The 19,886-nt window shown below is 47.0% G+C and overlaps 2 protein-coding genes across 4 annotated transcripts in view; one reads left to right on the top strand and one right to left on the bottom strand.

The window, feature by feature from the left end:
• The window catches only part of LOC120419452 (uncharacterized), a 96,691-nt gene extending 95,174 nt beyond the window's left edge, over nt 1-1,517 (bottom strand). For all 3 annotated transcript variants that reach the window (XM_039582161.2, XM_052710250.1, XM_052710251.1), the window contains exon 1: nt 748-1,517. The gene's annotated coding sequence lies outside the window, so the exon portion shown is untranslated. The remainder of the gene's footprint in view (nt 1-747) is intronic.
• Nucleotides 1,518-19,106: 17,589 nt separating this feature from the next.
• LOC120418577 (myotubularin-related protein 13) overlaps nt 19,107-19,886 on the top strand; it is a 65,382-nt gene continuing 64,602 nt past the window's right edge. Inside the window, exons 1-2 of the mRNA XM_052711086.1 lie at nt 19,107-19,250; nt 19,313-19,799. Coding sequence (XP_052567046.1) covers nt 19,197-19,250; nt 19,313-19,799 — 541 coding nt within the window. The 5' untranslated portion in view covers nt 19,107-19,196. The remainder of the gene's footprint in view (nt 19,251-19,312; nt 19,800-19,886) is intronic.

The following is a 19,886-nucleotide window of genomic DNA, read 5'->3' as shown; positions in this document are numbered from 1 at the left end:
ATTTTAAAATCAAACTGACAGCCTTGACAAATAAGCAAAAAAGCATTTAAAATACAAAAAAAAAAATATTATCACCATTAAAATCGGTACAAAACCGTACAAAAATCCCCCGATATTCTGTAAAAATCCAATAGGAGTTCCATATGCTGAAATGTTTTACTTGAAACAAAACAAACATTGATGTTCTGATTGCAAAAGTATAAATATTTCCTATTGGATTTATCTTGTAAAAATCCAATAAAATTAAAAACAAACTAAGCAACCTGAACCAAAATGTTTGCAAACACTAAAATCGATTCAGTAGTACTACTACCTTGATCCGAAAAACCTCCCCGCTCGACAGGACGGCACACACAACAGCGCCCAAGTAGCCGTCCCCTTATCGACACTCTGGACATTCAATCCACACGCAAGTCCTCACTCATTTCTCTGTGGGCTACTTGACCCGGCTGTGGCACCTTCGCCGTTGTCGTCGTCTGCCTGGCCAACTATGCTGCACCGGCCGAGTGTGGGCGGTGGAAAATTCCTCCCCTTTCTCCCCCTCTTACGGCTCTGACTTTTCCAGACTACTTGGATTGTGTGTTGTTGATGGAGAGAGGAACTAGGACAGGGTAGAGGAGCAGGGGTGGATGCAGATTTTACACTCCACAACAAGGTTTATGGCCCGTCGTAATTTATGGTGGCACCATTTTTCCAAAACCAGTTCAGCGCAGAGATAAAAATAGTGGCAGAGTGCAGTGGACTCACCGTGTGTGTTGGAGCTCCCCTTCCGGTGTCAATGATTGGCTTGTCTGCTGCTAGTCGGGTTCGCCATGTTTTGCGACGACCTTTTGCTCACTCTCTCGGCTTCGCCGAAGGAATCCGATCCGCGGCAAGTATCCTTTTCTAGTTCCGGTGGCAGGACCAGCAGCCAGGAAACCGGAAATCACGCACTTCACCGTGTGTAACTTCAGTCACTGTTTGCAAATCTTATTTTGCGTTCTTCCCACGGCGGCTAAATTACCGCAAATATCGATTGCAGCTTTACAACAACACTTTCACGGTGGTGTACTGTAATCCAACTTTTCTTCACTTGATTTGCGAGGAAATTTTCCATCAATTCCACAACCAATCAATTCAACCCGAACTTTCACTTAATTTTCAACATTTATCCCAACTTGCAACACACAAACTCAAAAACTTCTCTTTTCCAGACAAAGAGCAACCCATCCAAGCAAGCTTGGAGCGGAGCGGTTCTTCCTTGAGATTAAATTCCTCGCACAAAATCCGCGTCGCCAAAATCGGGGGAAAATCGAAGTCCGTGTCCCTCCACTTCTTAAAGTGTCCAGTCTGTGTCTGTGGTGGCAAGAACGGCGCGCACTCTCTGGGGCTGCCAAGCTGGCTGGCTGCTGGTCGTCGGTGTCGTTTCCAAACTCTCTCCCGACGAAATTTTCCTCCTTTTTCCACGCACGCACACTCACGAGTCGAAAGTGCAAGATGTTTTCCTTCAATGAAAAACACTACACCAATACTCGCGCGCAAATGTTGTCTGCTGGTCAGGCGGGGCTGAAAATTGAAAATTTATAATTAAATAAAAATTACACAATTTTTATAAAACCATTAAAAAAATGTATTCAAAAAAACCTAAAACTAAATAAAATCAATTTTAAAACCATTATCCCGCAAACCCACCGTGCGGATTGTTTTCCAAATCCGTCCCTGCACCAACACAAACGTGGCTCCCAACAGAAGGAAATGTCACCCCAAAATACTATACACATTTACACCGGGAAGGGAAGTCACAGGACATTCATGCTTGGAAGAGCGCAGCAAACAGGAAAAGATTCGGCCGCCGCCGTGTAGAGGATTTTCCAGGTGGTGAATGTGTGCGTGTGAGTGGTGAGCACGGGAGAGAGAGTAAAGAGAAATAGAGAAGAGCGAATGGTTTGATCGATTTGTCGATGATTGAGCATACTCACCGCGGATCATAATGTTTTAATGTTTGAGTCTTTGGAGGAAAAGGTGGTGAGTTTATGCTGGTGAATGAATTTAAACTATAATAACCCTCGCATTCATTGCTCCGGCAGAAGTCTCAGCGGTTAGTCGTGTTTTTTCGCGGTGTGTTTGGCGCGTTTTTCACGGCGATTCCGAGGCGTGTGCGAGCGGACAAGCCCGTTCCGGTGGTCAGAGAGGCCACAATCTGGTCGTCGTGGACACGGCGGCGGTGCAGCAGCGGAAGAGGAACGAGTTCCTGCATCCGAGCAGCAGCAGCAGGAGGAGTGAGCAGCAGCGGCCGCGGAGGCAGCTGAGGCGAGAGACGGTCGTTGGTCGGTGGAATCGGCCCCGGAGAGTCGACTGCGGTCGGCGGACCAGTTTTCGGCCAGGCCAGGTCGGAGACAACCCCGTTGTTTACGTGGCTGGCAGCAGGCAGCACAACAACAACAACAAGCGCGCGCAAACGAGCTTCCCGCGCATCCCGCTGCGGGCGGCAGCCAGTGCGGCCAGTTCGGCGGTGAGTGCGAAAGGCGAGTTTTTTGTTAGCGTTTAGTTTTTTTTTTTTTTTTTTTTTTTCTCATAGTTTTTTTTTCTCGGTTAGTTTTTTTTTTTTTCCTTTTCTCCTTTTTTACTTTTGCGTTTAGTTTCATAATTTTCATTTTCGTTTAGTTTATCGCGTTTCTTCGCAAACATGGATCCGACCAAGTCGGACCATGAGGAATCCGATTTCGATTCAACCCTTGAGGGTGACGAGGACGTGGAAATGGAGGACTCCGTTTTGGGAGTTCCTTCAAACACCACCAACAGGGACCTCTTCCTGAAGGATAAGAATGATGGCGGTAAAGGGGGATCCACGGACGGGTCTAAGAAGACGAAGCGAAAGCGTCCTAAATCAGATCCGAATCCGGTTCCCCCTCAACCACCGATTCCTCCCTTGACTCCAGACCCGATTCCTCCCTTGACTCCAGACCCGATTCCTCCCTTGACTCCAGAACCGATTCCTCCCAATCCAGATCCAATTCCTCCTAAAACACCGGTGCCGAATCCGGATCCAAATCCTCCCCCGCCCCTGAATCCTCATTCTCAAAAACCGATTTCTCGTCCTCGTCAGTATCAAGAGGGATCGCAAACGGAATGGGTGGTCTTCTTCCGGCCCAAACAGAAGCCGTTAAACTTTGTACAGATCACCAAGGATTTGCAGAAGCACTATCCTGGGGTGGTCGAATGTACCAAGCTGAACAAGAGCAAGCTCCGCGTGATCGTGAACTCCGCGGTGCAAGCTAATCAGATCGTAACTGATCTGCGGTTCAGCATTGAGTACCGTGTTTGGATTCCGGCCCACAAAGTCGAGATCGACGGCGTGGTGACCGATGACAGTCTGTCGCTTGTCGACCTCTCAAGGGCGGTGGGACGCTTCAAGAACCCTAAACTTCCAGCTGTGGAGGTACTCGAGTGCCGGCAACTGGGCAACGTCACCACCGAGGGTGGCCAGAAGAAGTTCATTCCTTCTGCCTCGTTCCGGGTGACTTTTGCAGCAACAAGAGCAAGTGCTCAAAGTGCGCAGGCCCCCACAAGGACGTGGAATGCCAAAAGCAGGCTGAAAAATGCCTGCTTTGTGGCGGGGAACCGCACAAAACTCGGCAGTGCCCAAAGTACAAGGAGCGCGAGGACAAGATGAAGCGATCCTTGAGGGAACGCTCCAAGAAGTCCTTCGCGGAAATCCTTAGTCAGGTGACCCACCCCAATCGCTTCGCTCCTTTGGCGGACGAAGATTCGGGGGACGAAGATTCCGATGTGGAGGTCCTCTTCCAGAGAGACGAGGAAAGTGACTCTTCCGGGCCAAACCCGAAGCGCAACAAGGCTTCCAAGTCCAGAAAAGCCGCTGGCGGCAAGGGTAAGGAAAGTGACTCGTTGAACTTCGAGGAGGATTTTCCTTTCGGTCCGTCGGGTAAGCCCGCTCCGAAGCCGGCACCGAAGCCGGCACCGAAGCCGGCACCGATTCCTCTCAAGCCGCTGAAGCCCGTTCCCAAGCTGCCAAAGATCCCCCTGAAACCGGTTCCTCAACCGAATCCGATCACCGATGCCTTCAAAGGAGTCCTTACTTTTTCCACAATCGTGGAATGGCTGTGCTCTTTTGTGAGTGAACCGACGCGTTTAATCATAAAGCGGTTTGAGCCTCTCGCTAGACACATCGGGAAACAGCTTGCTAGCACGATGCCCCTCTTGTCGTTCATTTCCTTTGATGGGTAATACACCAAAAACGAAAAACGGCATCTCCTTTCTACAATGGAATTGTAGAAGTTTAACCCCCAAGTTAAACGATTTTCAACAATTCGCATTCGAACGAGACTGTGATGTGTTTGCGCTGAGCGAAACGTTTCTTATCGGAGATGAGACGCCAGCTTTCCGGGGGTACAACATCATCACAGAGAGCAGGGCAGGACCAAATAGAGGTGGAGGCGTACTGATTGGGGTCAGGAAATGCCACACTTTTAGAAAGGTCACGCTCCCGAAGCTAGGAGGAATCGAAGCAGTCGCAGTACAGGCCAGGATCAGAGGACTGGACATTTGCATTGTGTCCGTCTATGTTCCCCCACAGGTGTCGTTAACTCGACAAAAGTTGTGGAGTATGCTTGAGCTGTTGCAGGCACCGCGACTGGTTCTGGGTGACTTTAATCTTCACAGCACCGAGTGGGGAAGCCACAAGTCAGACCCTCAAGCATATCTGATTCATGAACTGTGCGACGACTTCCAGATGACCCTCCTAAACAGGGACAAGCAAGTTACGCGGATTGCAACACCACCAACGCCAACTTCGTCCGGTACGAAGGCGAGTGCCATCGACTTGTCGCTCTGTTCCAACAGTCTGGCAGTTCTTTGTGACTGGAACGTGCTTCAAGATCCTCGTGGCAGTGATCATTTGCCGATCGCTATTCTGGTTAGCCATGGCCCACAGCAATCGACAACGGTGGAGATGCCTTACGATCTGACGCGAAATATCGACTGGAAACAGTACGCGGAGGCAGTCTCTATTGGAGTTGAGTTGCGAGATGGGTTGGCACCGCTTGAAGAATATGCGTATCTGGCTAATTTGATCTATGACAGTGCGTTACAAGCTCAGACGAAACCCGTCCCGGGACCATACATCCGAACGCGCCCTCCACTCCCCTGGTGGGACAAGGAGTGTACGGATCTCTCGGCGGCCAGGTCTGAAGCTTATGTGGACTTCTGCAAGTGTGGAATCCGAGCGAACTTCCAAAAGTACAGAGCTCTTGATCGCAGGTACAGTAATACTCTGAAGCGGAAGAAGCGAATGTACTGGCGGGAGTTCGTTGAAGGACTACCAGCAGATACGTCCATGAGCACTCTGTGGCGCGTTGCGAGGGCCATGCGTAGAGGTTCCGTTCCGAACGAGAGTGTGGAAAAATCGGACAAGTGGATATTGGATTTCGCCAAGAAGGTGTGCCCGGACTCGGTGCCGACACAACCATCATTCGACGTTGTTGATGGGAGCGATTCTAATCCTCCCTTCTCGATGGTAGAGCTCTCCATAGCACTATTGACGGGCAACAACACTGCTCCTGGTCCGGACAAGATCAAGTTCAGCTTGCTGAAAAATCTTCCGGACGTCGCCAAGCAGCGTCTGTTGAATCTGTTCAACACGTTCGTGGAGCAGAACATAATTCCACACGAATGGCGACAGGTCCGGGTGGTTGCCATTCAAAAGCCCGGTAAGCCGGCGTCCGACCACAACTCGTATCGTCCAATCAGCTTGCTGTCGTGTCTACGCAAGCTGCTGGAGAAGATGATCCTCGACCGCCTCGAACCATGGATGGAACGAGAGCACTTGCTGTCTGACACGCAGTATGGCTTCCGGAGAGGCAAGGGAACAAGCGACTGTCTAGCCTTGCTGGCCACAGGGATTGACATAGCCCGTGGTAAAAAACAGCAAATGGCTTCTGTCTTCCTAGACATCAAGGGTGCATTCGATTCAGTCTCCATCGATGTGTTGGGAGTAAAGCTGCGGCGGAGCGGTCTCAATCCGACGATGTGCAACTTCCTCATCAACCTGTTGTCAGAAAAACACATGCACTTTGTGCAAGGTGATCTGGCAATCACCCGGATAAGTTACATGGGTTTGGCACAAGGCTCACGCCTTAGCCCATCCATGTATAACTTCTACGTCAGCGATATCGATGATTGCTTGACCGGAGACTGCACCCTTATACAGTACGCAGATGACGCAGTGGTTTCAATCGCTGCCAAGAAAGAAGTCGATCTGCTAGAACCCTTGCAAGATACTCTGAACAACTTGGCCCATTGGGCAGTTGGAAAGGGTATTGAATTCTCTCCGGAGAAGACGGAACTGGTCGTTTTTACGGGGAAGCATGAACCGCCGCAGCTCAATCTTTCTCTGTCGGGAAAGACTATCGAGCAGTCGGACCACTTCATGTACATGGGTACCATCTTCGATCAAAAGGGAACATGGGGGAAGCACATTAACTACCTGAAGCAAAAGTGCCTGCAAAGAACTAATTTTCTGCGCAGCGTCTCTGGCAACCGGTGGGGTGCTCATCCTTCTGACCTGCTTCGACTGTACAAGACAACGATACTCTCGGTGCTGGAATATGGCAGTTTCTGCTTCCAGTCAGCTGCGAAATCACGCTTGTTGGTTCTCCAGCGGATACAGTACCGAAGTCTTCGCATTGTCTTGGGATGCATGCACTCAACTCACAACATGACCCTCGAGGTCTTGGCGGGAGTATTGCCTCTGCGAACTCGTTACTACGAACTGTCTTACCGGTTCCTGATCCGGTGTGATTACAGGAATAAACTGGTAATTGACAACTTTGAAACGTTGCTGAACCTTCACGTTGAGTCTCGGCGCATGCTTCTATATTATGACTTTATGTCATCGTGGGAGTGGAGCCCGAGCACAGCGGTACAGCGCACGCCTCCGTTAACCAGCAGCACCCTGATTGGCTTCGACACGTCCATGAAAGCCGATACTCGCGGTATCCCAAACCATCTTCTGCGGGGAGTTGTACCGTCGATCTTCGCATCTAAGTACAACCATGTTCCTCCAAACAACAGATTCTTCACCGATGGCTCCAAGCTTGACGGCTGTACGGGCTTCGGTGTTTATCATGAATCTTATCAGCTGTTCTTTAAGCTGAAGGACCCGAGTTCGGTTTATGTCGCAGAGTTAGCCGCGGTTTACTGCGCACTGCGAATCATCGAGACCATGCCACCTGACCACTACTTCATCTTCACCGATAGCTTTAGCTCTGTTGAGGCTATCCGGTCTCTGAAGCCGACCAGGGAGTCTACGTTTTTCCTCACGGAAATACGTAAGACTTTAAACAACCTGGCGGCTCAGTCCTTCAGCATCACGGTGGCATGGGTCCGCGCTCATTGCTCGATTCCGGGTAATGAGAAAGCGGACTTGCTCGCCAAGAAGGGTGCTGAGAGTGGAGACATTTTTGAAAGGCCAATTAGCCTACAAGAATGTTACGGTTTCCCGAGGCAGCGTGCGCTTATGGATTGGCAAACACAATGGGACGGCGACACCAAAGGACGTTGGATGTATTCCATACGACCTAAGGTGCAAAGAAAAGCCTGGTTCAAGGGAATGGACTTGACGCGTGGATTCATCAGAACGATGTCCCGCCTTATGTCGAACCATTACTCGTCCAAGGCTCATCTGTACCGTATCAACATGAGTGATACGAACCTTTGCGACTGTGGGCAGGGTTATCAGGACATCGACCATCTCGTATGGGCGTGTCCAGATCACCAGGCTCACAGAATTAAGTTGAAAGATACCCTCAGGGCCCGAGGAAGACCACCAGAAATCCCGATGCGAGACGCGTTATCTCAACTTGACCTTGATGTTCTCTATCCGATCTATCAGTTCCTCTCAGATTCCAAAATATCCATTTAGCTTTCTTCCAGTTAGTTTTCCTTCAGTTAGTTTTCCTTCTGTTAGTATAACTCGCCTTCGCACAAAGCCGTCGTTTCTGGATTGCACCGGAAGCAAAGCAAGAACGCCCCAGCAGCTGGACACCGAGTTGCGGCTGAGGACAAAACGCAAAGGCCAGCAGAGCCAACCAAGACCCCTACACAATCCCCCTTCCCTTCCCACGCCTTGTCTTTAACATCAATCCCTTCCCTACTAACCCCGAGTAGGCCGCGGGTAATCGGCTCCCCTCCCACTAACATTTACACACAAGATCCTCTGTAATTATTAAGCCAAATGTAATTACAAAAGCCGACTCGGTCCTAACCAGGTCCCAGTACCGAAAAGGACCTAATAAAAATAATTTTATGAAAAAAAAAAAAAAAAACCCTCGCATTACAATAAAAACTGACTTTTTTGCTATATTTAATTTGCTAAATTAAAAAAAAAATCGTTGGAGGACATGGGTTACATGAGCTTATTTTTTTGATCAGGTTTTATTTCTGTTATAATCTATGAAAAAAAATCGTATTTTTTATTTTATTTTATCACCGCCATTTTGGCCGCCATCTTGGGTGATGTATAAGCTCAACAACATAAAATAAGTCAACGAAAAAAATGTGTTTCGCTTATTCAATGTAAAATTTTCCGAGGACTCCGGATAATCGAGTCTGGACTGTATATTTATTCAATTTGCCCAGAAAAAGAAGTGCTTTAGAATATCTAAGTTCTCTCTGGAATTTTTTTTTTTTTGAATGAATGAAGAACTCTTGAAATTTTAGAATATTTATGGGTTGGAAGTTTTACTTGTTTTATGTGACTCTGACTTTGCCAATGTTTTTAAAAATGTATTTTTTTAGGGGTCAACTTTGGCTGTATTATTCACTAACATTTCCTATATTTTAAGTAAAAAGAAGTATGCAGTAATTTTTGTAGTGTCCCAGACTATGCCTCTATGCATTGTTTTACAATTTAAATAATAATGGTGCCATATTATAGCAGAAAATGTGAAAAACGAGCAAAAATTGAAAAAGTGACTGTAAAAACATTTAAAAATTAGATAGGCAAAATGTAATGAAAGGAGGTGGTAGAATAAGCCAAATACTACCAAAAACAAATATAAACTAATCATGATAAATACAAATTAAAATACTAAAAAAGAAACAAGAAAAACATAAAACAAGAGAAGTAAAGTTTTTCGTAGAACAAAAGTTGCTCAAAAAGACAGGAACACGGGAAAAATAAAAAATTTCAAAAAAGATTTAGGCAGTAGAGGGTTAAAGAAATGCATACAAATAAACAATAAATACCAAAACTTGATTCTTTTTTATTACAAAATATGTGAAAAATGAAAAGAAACTGATTGGAATAAATTTCTTAATGATTTTTTTTCGATTTTCCCTTTAATAATTTTTTGTTATTGTTCATTTCAGATCAAAAAATTTTATGTTCAGAAAAAATGTCTCAATCATAAAAATGAGTAAATTCTTTTCAGTCATACAACTTCATAAAACATATTTTTTATAGCTTTTTAGCTTTTTTAAGGGTTTCAAATCCTATCCTATCTGTTGTAATCGAAAATTCACAATTAAAAAATATATAATGCCGCCATCCTAGATGTTGAAATCAGATTACATTTTTGGAGTAAATTTTTAGGTTAGATATTTTTTGAAAAAAAATTCGATTAACCGGAGTGAAAGTTTGGCGAGGACTTCGGATAATCGAGTACATACAAGCTGTTATACAAATTTTGAAATCCCCAGATTTTTTCAAATTTTGAATAATTCAGATTTTTTTAAAAACTTCTTAAGAGCGAGTCCACGAGCAAAACATACCCATCTCGCATCGACCTCACCAATATGCCTGAAATTTTCAGGGGTTGTTTGTACATATAAAATTAGCATCTGGCCAAAATATGAGCACTCTAGGTCAACGGGAAGTGGGGCAAATCGGGACACAAAGTTTAAAGGTTTAAAAACGTCAAAAATCTTAAGAAGGCAAGTTAGGCAAAATTCAATTTAATTTCAAAATTCAAAATGCATCTGAAAGGGCTTAAAAAATGCAACAAAATGCAGGGTGGAGCATCCCAATTGGTTAAATCTAACGGGAGTTAATGGCATTTTAGTGAAAAAATAGCATAATTTTCAAACTCAAATAAAAAAGTGTTCCATCCAGATATCAACTCGGTTCGACCTGCAGCTTGTAGGGGACATCTGGGACTACCATCTGAGACTGAGAACGCTTTGAGTAAGGCAGTTTTACATATTAAATAGACACTTTTTCTTTTAGTTATTTTTTTGGTTGAACATTTTTGCTCGGGGGACCCCTTAGATCACATTTTCCGGTGATAATTTCATCATATTCGTGTTTCTGAGACAATTTCACAATAGAAACATGCATAGAAATGTTTGTTTTTATCCATTTTAACCCTTTAAAAAATGATAGTTAAAAAAATTCTTCGATTCACATTTCTAATCTAATCTAATCTAACCCTAGCGCAGCCAGTCTTTCGAGGGCATCCTGGAGAATGCCTTAGGTTGATTGACGCCTAGCATCTTCTTGTCATTATCAACATTTGCAGTGCGCCATTGCATTAGAATGCATTGAAACATCACAAACGTTAAAGCGGCCAGGCCTACTGCGTAAAGTTTACAGCAAAGATGATTCGTTGAATTGGATTGAGTTTGAGCACGAGTGTTCAAACAGCAATACATTTCTGAATCTACAGGGGTGGAAGAAACGTGGGGATCCCCCGCTCACGTTCCTGTTTGTTTTGGCAATTTATCGTTGGGAGCACCATGCTAAGAAGTTTTGGTGCTCCGGGACCCTCTAGGATGGGACATAGTATTTCCACAAATGCCACACTATTTGCCATGGTTATAGCGCCACAACTCGCTCAAAAAAAAAAAAATCTTCGATTCACATTTATTGAAAATCAAGTTCGTTTCCAAGACATTGCTCCGGCAGAAGTCTCAGCGCGTAGTCGTGTTTTTTCGTGCTCTATCGAGTTGTGTTTGGCGCGTTTTTCACGGCGATTCCGAGGCGTGTGCGAGCGGACAAGCCCGTTCCGGTGGTCAGAGGAGCCACAATCTGGTCGTCGTGGACACGGCGGCGGTGCAGAGGCGGAGAAGGAACGAGTTCCCGAATCCGAGCAGCAGCAGCAGGAGGAGTGAGCAGCAGCGGCTGCGGCGGCAGCTGAGACGAGAGACGGTCGTTGGTCGGTGGAATCGGCCCCGGAGAGTCGACTGCGGTCGGCGGACCAGTTTTCGGCCAGGCCAGGTCGGAGACATCCCCGTTGTTTACGTGGCTGGCAGCAGGCAGCACAACAACAACAACAAGCGCGCGAAAACGAGCTTCCCGCGCATCCCGCTGCGGGCGGCAGCCAGTGCGGCCAGTTCGGCGGTGAGTGTGAAAGGCGAGTTTTTTGTTTGCTTTTAGTTTTTTTTTTCTCATAGTTTTTTTTTTGTTAGTCATATTTTTTTTTCTCTTCTTCCTTGGGTTTTTTTTTCTTTTTCGCGTAAATCTTGATTAGCTTTTGTATTAGTTTTTCTTTCGTTTTTCATTCCAACCATGGATCCGGATGAGGACCAGGTGGAAAAAATGTCCGAGTCCGAAGACTGGGACACGGACAACGAGGGTGAAGTTGATCCTCTCCCAGGAGTGCCTTCTAACCAAACCGCGTTGGAACTCTACGGAAAGGACACCAAGGTCGTTGTGAAGGGCACTGGTGGGCGCAAGGCGAAGAAACGCAAGTCTCGACTGTCTCCGAAACCATACCCAAAACCTGATCCCACTTCCCCTCCAACACAAAAACCGGATCCAGCTCTTCCACTGAATCCAAGTCCTCTGGTCCCAACAAATCCAACTCCTATTCCAACGAACCCAACCCCTCCGATCCCGCCAAATACGAATCCAATTCCACCGGCTCCAACCCCTCCGATTCCGCCAAATCCGAATCCTATTCCACCTCCAAATCCAAATCCACCAGGTGACAAGGAAAGACCAGTTCAAGCTCGCGCTCGCCAGTACGTGGGGGGCTCGCAGACGGAGTGGGTGGTCTTCTTCCGGCCCAAACAAAAACCCCTTAACTTCGTTCGGATCACAAAAGATCTGCATAAACATTATCCTGGGCTGGTACAATGTACTAAGCTGAACAAGAGCAAGCTCAGCGTGATCGTGAACTCCGCCGAGGAAGCTAACCAGATCGTGAAAGACATTCGGTTCTGTGTCGAGTACCGTGTTTGGATTCCGGCCCACAAAGTCGAAATCGACGGCGTGGTGACCGATGACAGTCTGTCGCTTGTCGACCTCTCAAGGGCGGTGGGACGCTTCAAGAACCCTAAACTTCCAGCTGTGGAGGTACTCGAGTGCCGGCAACTGGGCAACGTCACCACCGAGGGTGGCCAGAAGAAGTTCATTCCTTCTGCCTCGTTTCGGGTGACTTTTGCAGGGTCAGCTCTGCCGGACTACATTGAGCTGTACAAGCTTCGGCTTCCAGTTCGATTGTACGTTCCGCGTGTGATGAGCTGCGAAAACTGCCAGCAGTTGGGACACACCAAGACCTACTGCAGCAACAAGAGCAAGTGCTCAAAGTGCGCAGGCCCCCACAAGGACGTGGAATGCCAAAAGCAGGCTGAAAAATGCCTGCTTTGTGGCGGGGAACCGCACAAAACTCGGCAGTGCCCAAAGTACAAGGAGCGCGAGGACAAGATGAAGCGATCCTTGAAGGAACGCTCCAAGAAGTCCTTCGCGGAAATCCTTAGTCAGGCGAACCAATCCAATCGTTTCGCCCCCTTGGCAGATGATTCGGGGGACGAGGAAAACGAGGAGGAAGTCCTCTTCCGGAGAGACGAGGAAAGTGACTCTTCCGGACCAAATCCGAAGCGCAACAAGGTTTCCAAGTCCACAAAAGCCGCTGGCGGCAAGGGTAAGGAAAGTGACTCGTTGAACTTCGAGGAGGATTTTCCTTTCGGTCCGTCGGGTAAGCCCGCTCCGAAGCCGGCACCGAAGCCGACACCGAAGCCGGCACCAATTCCTCTCAAGCCGCTGAAGCCCGTTCCCAAGCTGCCAAAGATCCCCCTAAAAACGGTTCCTCAACCGAATCCGATCACCGATGCCTTCAAAGGAGTCCTTCCTTTTTCCACAATCGTGGAATGGCTGTGCTCTTTTGTGAGTGAACCGACGCGTTTAATCATAAAGCGGTTTGAGCCTCTCGCTAGACACATCGGGAAACAGCTTGCTACCACGATGCCCCTCTTGTCGTTCATTTCCTTTGATGGGTAATACACCAAAAACGAAAAATGGCATCTCCTTCCTACAATGGAATTGTAGAAGTTTAACCCCCAAGTTAAACGATTTTCAACAATTCGCATTCGAACGGGACTGTGATGTGTTTGCGCTGAGCGAAACGTTTCTTATCGGAGATGAGACGCCAGCTTTCCGGGGGTACAACATCATCACAGAGAGCAGGGCAGGACCAAATAGAGGTGGAGGCGTACTGATTGGGGTCAGGAAATGCCACACTTTTAGAAAGGTCACGCTCCCGAAGCTAGGAGGAATCGAAGCAGTCGCAGTACAGGCCAGGATCAGAGGACTGGACATTTGCATTGTGTCCGTCTATGTTCCCCCACAGGTGTCGTTAACTCGACAAAAGTTGTGGGGTATGCTTGAGCTGTTGCAGGCACCGCGACTGGTTCTGGGTGACTTTAATCTTCACAGCACCGAGTGGGGAAGTCACAAGACAGACCCTCAAGCATATCTGATTCATGAACTGTGCGACGACTTCCAGATGACCCTCCTAAACAGGGACAAGCAAGTTACGCGGATTGCAACACCACCAACGCCAACTACGTCCGGTACGAAGGCGAGTGCCATCGACTTGTCGCTCTGTTCCAACAGTTTGGCAGTTCTCTGTGACTGGAACGTGCTTCAAGATCCTCGTGGCAGTGATCATTTGCCGATCGCTATTCTGGTTAGCCATGGCCCACAGCAATCGACAACGGTGGAGATGCCTTACGATCTGACGCGAAATATCGACTGGAAACAGTACGCGGAGGCAGTCTCCATTGGAGTTGAGTTGCGAGCTGGGTTGGCACCGCTTGAAGAATATGCGTTTCTGGCTAATACGATCTATGACAGTGCGTTACAAGCTCAGACGAAACCCGTCCCGGGACCATACATCCGAACGCGCCCTCCACTTCCCTGGTGGGACAAGGAGTGTACGGATCTCTCGGCGGCCAGGTCTGTAGCTTATGTGGACTTCTGCAAGTGTGGATCCCCAGCGAACTTCCAAAGGTATAGAGCTCTCGATCGCAGGTACAGTAATACTCTGAAGCGGAAGAAGCGAATGTACTGGCGGGAGTTCGTTGAAGGACTACCAGCAGATACGTCCATGAGCACTCTGTGGCGCGTTGCGAGGGCCATGCGTAGAGGTTCCGTTCCGAACGAGAGTGTGGAAAAATCGGACAAGTGGATATTGGATTTCGCCAAGAAGGTGTGCCCGGACTCGGTGCCGACACAACCATCATTCGACGTTGTTGATGGGAGCGATGCTAATCCTCCCTTCTCGATGGTAGAGCTCTCCATAGCACTATTGACGGGCAACAACACTGCTCCTGGTCCGGACAAGATCAAGTTCAGCTTGCTGAAGAATCTTCCGGACGTCGCCAAGCAGCGTCTGTTGAATCTGTTCAACACGTTCGTGGAGCAGAACGTAATTCCACACGAATGGCGACAGGTCCGGGTGGTTGCCATTCAAAAGCCCGGTAAACCGGCATCCGACCACAACTCGTATCGTCCAATCAGCTTGCTGTCGTGTCTACGCAAGTTGCTGGAGAAGATGATCCTCGACCGCCTCGAACCATGGATGGAACGAGAGCACTTGCTGTCAGACACGCAGTATGGCTTCCGGAGAGGCAAGGGAACAAGCGACTGTCTAGCCTTGCTGGCCACAGGGATCGACATAGCCCGTGGTAAGAAACAGCAAATGGCTTCTGTCTTTCTAGACATCAAGGGTGCATTCGATTCAGTCTCCATCGATGTGTTGGGAGTAAAGCTGCGGCGGAGCGGTCTCAATCCGACGATGTGCAACTTCCTCATCAACCTGTTGTCAGAAAAACACATGCACTTTGTGCAAGGTGATCTGGCAATCACCCGGATAAGTTACATGGGTTTGGCACAAGGCTCACGCCTTAGCCCATCCATGTATAACTTCTACGTCAGCGACATCGATGATTGCTTGACCGGAGACTGCACCCTTATACAGTACGCAGATGACGCAGTGGTTTCAATCGCTGCCAAGAAGGAAGTCGATCTGCTAGAACCCTTGCAAGATACCCTGAACAACTTGGCCCATTGGGCAGTTGAAAAGGGTATTGAATTCTCTCCGGCGAAGACGGAACTGGTCGTTTTTACGGGGAAGCATGAACCGCCGCAGCTCAATCTTTCTCTCTCGGGAAAGACTATCGAGCAGTCGGACCACTTCATGTACATGGGTACCATCTTCGATCAAAAGGGAACATGGGGGAAGCACATTAACTACCTGAAGCAAAAGTGCCTGCAAAGGACTAATTTTCTGCGCAGCGTCTCTGGCAACCGGTGGGGTGCTCATCCTTCTGACCTGCTTCGACTGTACAAGACAACGATACTCTCGGTGCTGGAATATGGCAGTTTCTGCTTCCAGTCAGCTGCGAAATCACGCTTGTTGGTTCTCCAGCGGATACAGTACCGAAGTCTTCGCATTGTCTTGGGATGCATGCACTCAACTCACAACATGACCCTCGAGGTCTTGGCGGGAGTATTGCCTCTGCGAACTCGTTACTACGAACTGTCTTACCGGTTCCTGATCCGGTGTGATTACAGGAATAAACTGGTAATTGACAACTTTGAAACGTTGCTGAACCTTCACGTTGAGTCTCGGCGCATGCTTCTATACTATGACTTTATGTCATCGTGGGAGTGGAGCCCGAGCACAACGGTACAGCGCACGCCTCCGTTAACCAACAGCACCCTGATTGGCTTCGACACGTCCATGAAAGCCGATACTCGCGGTATCCCAAACCATCTTCTGCGGGGAGTTGTACCGTCGATCTTCGCATCAAAGTACAACCATGTTCCTCCAAACAACAGATTCTTCACCGATGGCTCCAAGCTCGACGGCTGTACGGGCTTCGGTGTTTATCATGAATCTTATCAGCTGTTCTTTAAGCTGAAGGACCCGAGTTCGGTTTACGTCGCAGAGTTAGCCGCGGTTTACTGCGCACTGCGAATCATCGAGACCATGCCACCTGACCACTACTTCATCTTCACCGATAGCTTTAGCTCTGTTGAGGCTATCCGGTCTCTGAAGCCGACCAGGGAGTCTGCGTTTTTCCTCACGGAAATACGCAAGACTTTAAACAACCTGGCGGCTCAGTCCTTCAGCATCACGGTGGTGTGGGTCCGCGCTCATTGCTCGATTCCGGGTAATGAGAAAGCGGACTTGCTCGCCAAGAAGGGTGCTGAGAGTGGAGACATTTTTGAAAGGCCAATTAGCCTACAAGAATGCTACGGTTTGCCGAGGCAGCGTGCGCTCCTGGATTGGCAAAAACAATGGGACGACGACACCAAGGGACGTTGGATGTATTCCATACGACCTAAGGTGCAAAGAAAAGCCTGGTTCAAGGGAATGGACTTGACGCGTGGATTCATCAGAACGATGTCCCGCCTTATGTCGAACCATTACTCGTCCAAGGCTCATCTTTACCGTATCAACATGAGTGATACAAACTTATGCGACTGTGGGCAGGGTTATCAGGACATCGACCATCTCGTATGGGCGTGTCCAGATCACCAGGCTCACAGAATTAAGTTGAAAGATACCCTCAGGGCCCGAGGAAGACCACCAGAAATCCCGATGCGAGACGCGTTATCTCAACTAGACCTTGATGTTCTCTATCCGATCTATCAGTTCCTCTTAGATTCCAAAATATCTATTTAGTTTTTCTTCCAGTTAGTTTTCCTTCAGTTAGTTTTCCTTCTGTTAGTATATCTCGCCTTCGCACAAAGCCGTCGTTTCTGGTTGCACCGGAAGCAAAGCAAGATCGCCCCAGCAGCTGGACACCGAGTTGCGGCTGAGGACAAAACGCAAAGGCCAGCAGAGCCAACCAAGACCCCTACACAATCCCCCTTCCCTTCCCACGCCTTGTCCTTAACATCAATCCCTTCCCTACTAACCCCGAGTAGGCCGCGGGTAATCGGCTCCCCTCCCACTAACATTTACACACAAGATCCTCTGTAATTATTAAGTCAAATGTAATTACAAAAGCCGACTCGGTCCTAACCAGGTCCCAGTACCGAAAAGGACCTAATAAAAATAATTTTATGAAAAAAAAAAAAAAAAAAAAGTTCGTTTCCAAGGATACTAGATGACACCAGAAAAAAAGCAGAACAGAATTGAATTTTAGTGAATTATATGCCAATAACTAAAATTGTTATTTTTCGGGTATTAATGCTATGAAATCATATTCAGCAATCATGCGCACCCCCTTATTTTTACTACTCCCATAGATAAAGGAAATTTACAATTTTATGTATTAGCAGCAAATTCACTAAAATTCAATTCTGATTATTGGATCGTGTTCAGGGAGCCAAAATCTATTAAACCTTGATGATACTGAAGGGTTTACTAATAGAAACTTAAATCTCGAGTTGTGTAATTATTTAAGTTTTTGTCTCTCTACCATAAAACAAAATTTAAAAAAACAGATTTTTCATAAGCGGTACGCAGCTGAAAAAAAAACAGTCACGGAAAGTGTCATTCTGTCGATTGGAGCTTGATCAGGAAGACCTAATCTATCATACCTAGTCGAAACTGAACCGTTTACTGTCATCAGCTTCAAAAATGTCGAGTTGTCCTGTTTGCAATTTGAGGTTCGAATAAGCAAAAATCTTCTCTATAAAATTAAATATAATTTGAAAGTCCAACCAAAGAGCATTTTTTTAAACAAGTACGGCGCAACTTTTTGTTACTCAAGATTAAAAATGAGATCACATTTATTTCAATATATATTAGGGGAAATATACCCTTTCTAATCAAACACCTATCTTCGTCATATGAAGAGTTTGATGCTCGATTAAAGCTCCAAAAATACTATTTAGGCTATAAACTTACCAGCAACAGCACCGCCTCGAGTAAGCACGCAAATTTATGCCATTTACTGGCCAAAAAGATCAAATTTAATGCACTTTTGATCATAATTTCTATTTTGCGAGACCATTTCTCATCATTTTGGTGGCACACACATCCACACGCAAGATCAGAGGTTAACTGCTTAACGAAAGTCGCCATCAATATCTTTTCACTTGCGCTAACGATTTCAAAGCGCTTAAGATATAAAATTGCTTCCAACTACCGGCAACATGTTCTTTTGCACATTAGTTAGTCACTCACTTGAAAAATAATCCCGAAAAATGTAAATAATTAGCAAGCACCATCAAAAAAACAAACGCGCTAAGTCTTTTGACGTTTCAATTTTGAATACCCATTCCAATCGAAGGCTGAAGAAAACCGAGCGAGGAGCGAAGGCAAATAAAGAACAAAGGGTGGCCACCAACACTACCAGCAGCGCCTGTTGGAGTGAGCAAGTGCTGCCAGGAAACTTTCGCTATAAATGCTACTTTTCGTGAGTGTTCGCTTAAAATTTCATCAATTTTGGCAGCACTAAGCAGACCCAAAAGAGCGCTGGAAGAAAAAAAGAACTAAGCTGAAAATAGAAAAATGGGCGTGGCCCAATGCACTCGACTGATTAGAATGCATTTGGGAAATATTTTTTTTAAATGCTTGTAAAAGGAATAGCATAACTTTTAATAAAAGTGAAAATAAACAGAAATGTTTACAAAAAGTTGCTCTACTCGCTGGTGTACTTGGTTTTAGTGAATTTCAAGGAACAATCCAGATTATCCTGCATCATTCAAACACGACCGCTTATTAGGCTTAAAATGGGCATATTTCCCCTAGTTAAACCAGTTTCGATATATAAAGACAGGAGCCAACCTATTTAAAACGCTCATTCATGTGCGGGGTCGTGTCTTCGGAATGGAAACCAACAACAAAAATCGCCTGCTTCTCACCTCATTCATAAAAGTGGTGAAAATAAAATGCCCGGCTCTCTGTCACCTTTTGTTTGTGTTGCCATTTGGCAGCGTCTATCATTCGCAAAAAGAAAACAGTTTCAAAATGTATTAGATTTTGTACCCTTTTAATCATGTAGAACTACTCTTAAAAATGGGATTCAAACCTCACCCTAAAGTCCCGTCCTTTCTGCTGCCAACGATTCGGGTATGAATGGTCTCGTTTTCATTCATGAAAACCTTAAATCTTCACCAAAACTTATCTTACAGTACGGTTTGTTGTTGTTGCTCTCTGCCGGCTGCTACTGGCACGCCCTGCCCGGTACCTTCGTGTTCGATGACTCGGTGGCGATCGTCAAGAACCCGGATGTCACCGCGAAGGACACTCCGCTGGGGGACCTCTTTCGGCACGACTTTTGGGGCGCCAACCTGACCGATCCCACGAGCCACAAATCGTACCGACCGCTCACGATTCTCAGCTTCCGGCAGGAGGTTCAAGCTTTTGGGCTGGACGCAACCCGGATGAAGACCACCAACTTTTGGCTGCACACCGTCATTGGGCTGTTGCTGCCGAGCTTCTATCGGGTGGTGGCTTCCGGTGGGAGGAAGTTCCGTGGGGAGGCCTACCTGGCGGCGGTTCTGTTTGTGGTGCATCCGATTCACACGGAGGCGGTTTCGGGCATTGTGGGACGGGCGGAGCTGCTGGCCACGTTTTGGTTCGTGGTGGCCGTCCTCGTGTACGGCAGGTTGATCAGAGGTAAGGGGGTTCGGATATTCTAAAACTTGAGGCTTAGACTTTCTAGAGAAATGGTTATAATTCAAATCTTAAAATTCAATGTACAAT

This window comes from Culex pipiens, chromosome 3 (assembly GCF_016801865.2).
Source record: "Culex pipiens pallens isolate TS chromosome 3, TS_CPP_V2, whole genome shotgun sequence".
NCBI lineage: Eukaryota > Metazoa > Arthropoda > Insecta > Diptera > Culicidae > Culex > Culex pipiens.
This window is presented reverse-complemented; position numbering and strand designations above follow the sequence as displayed.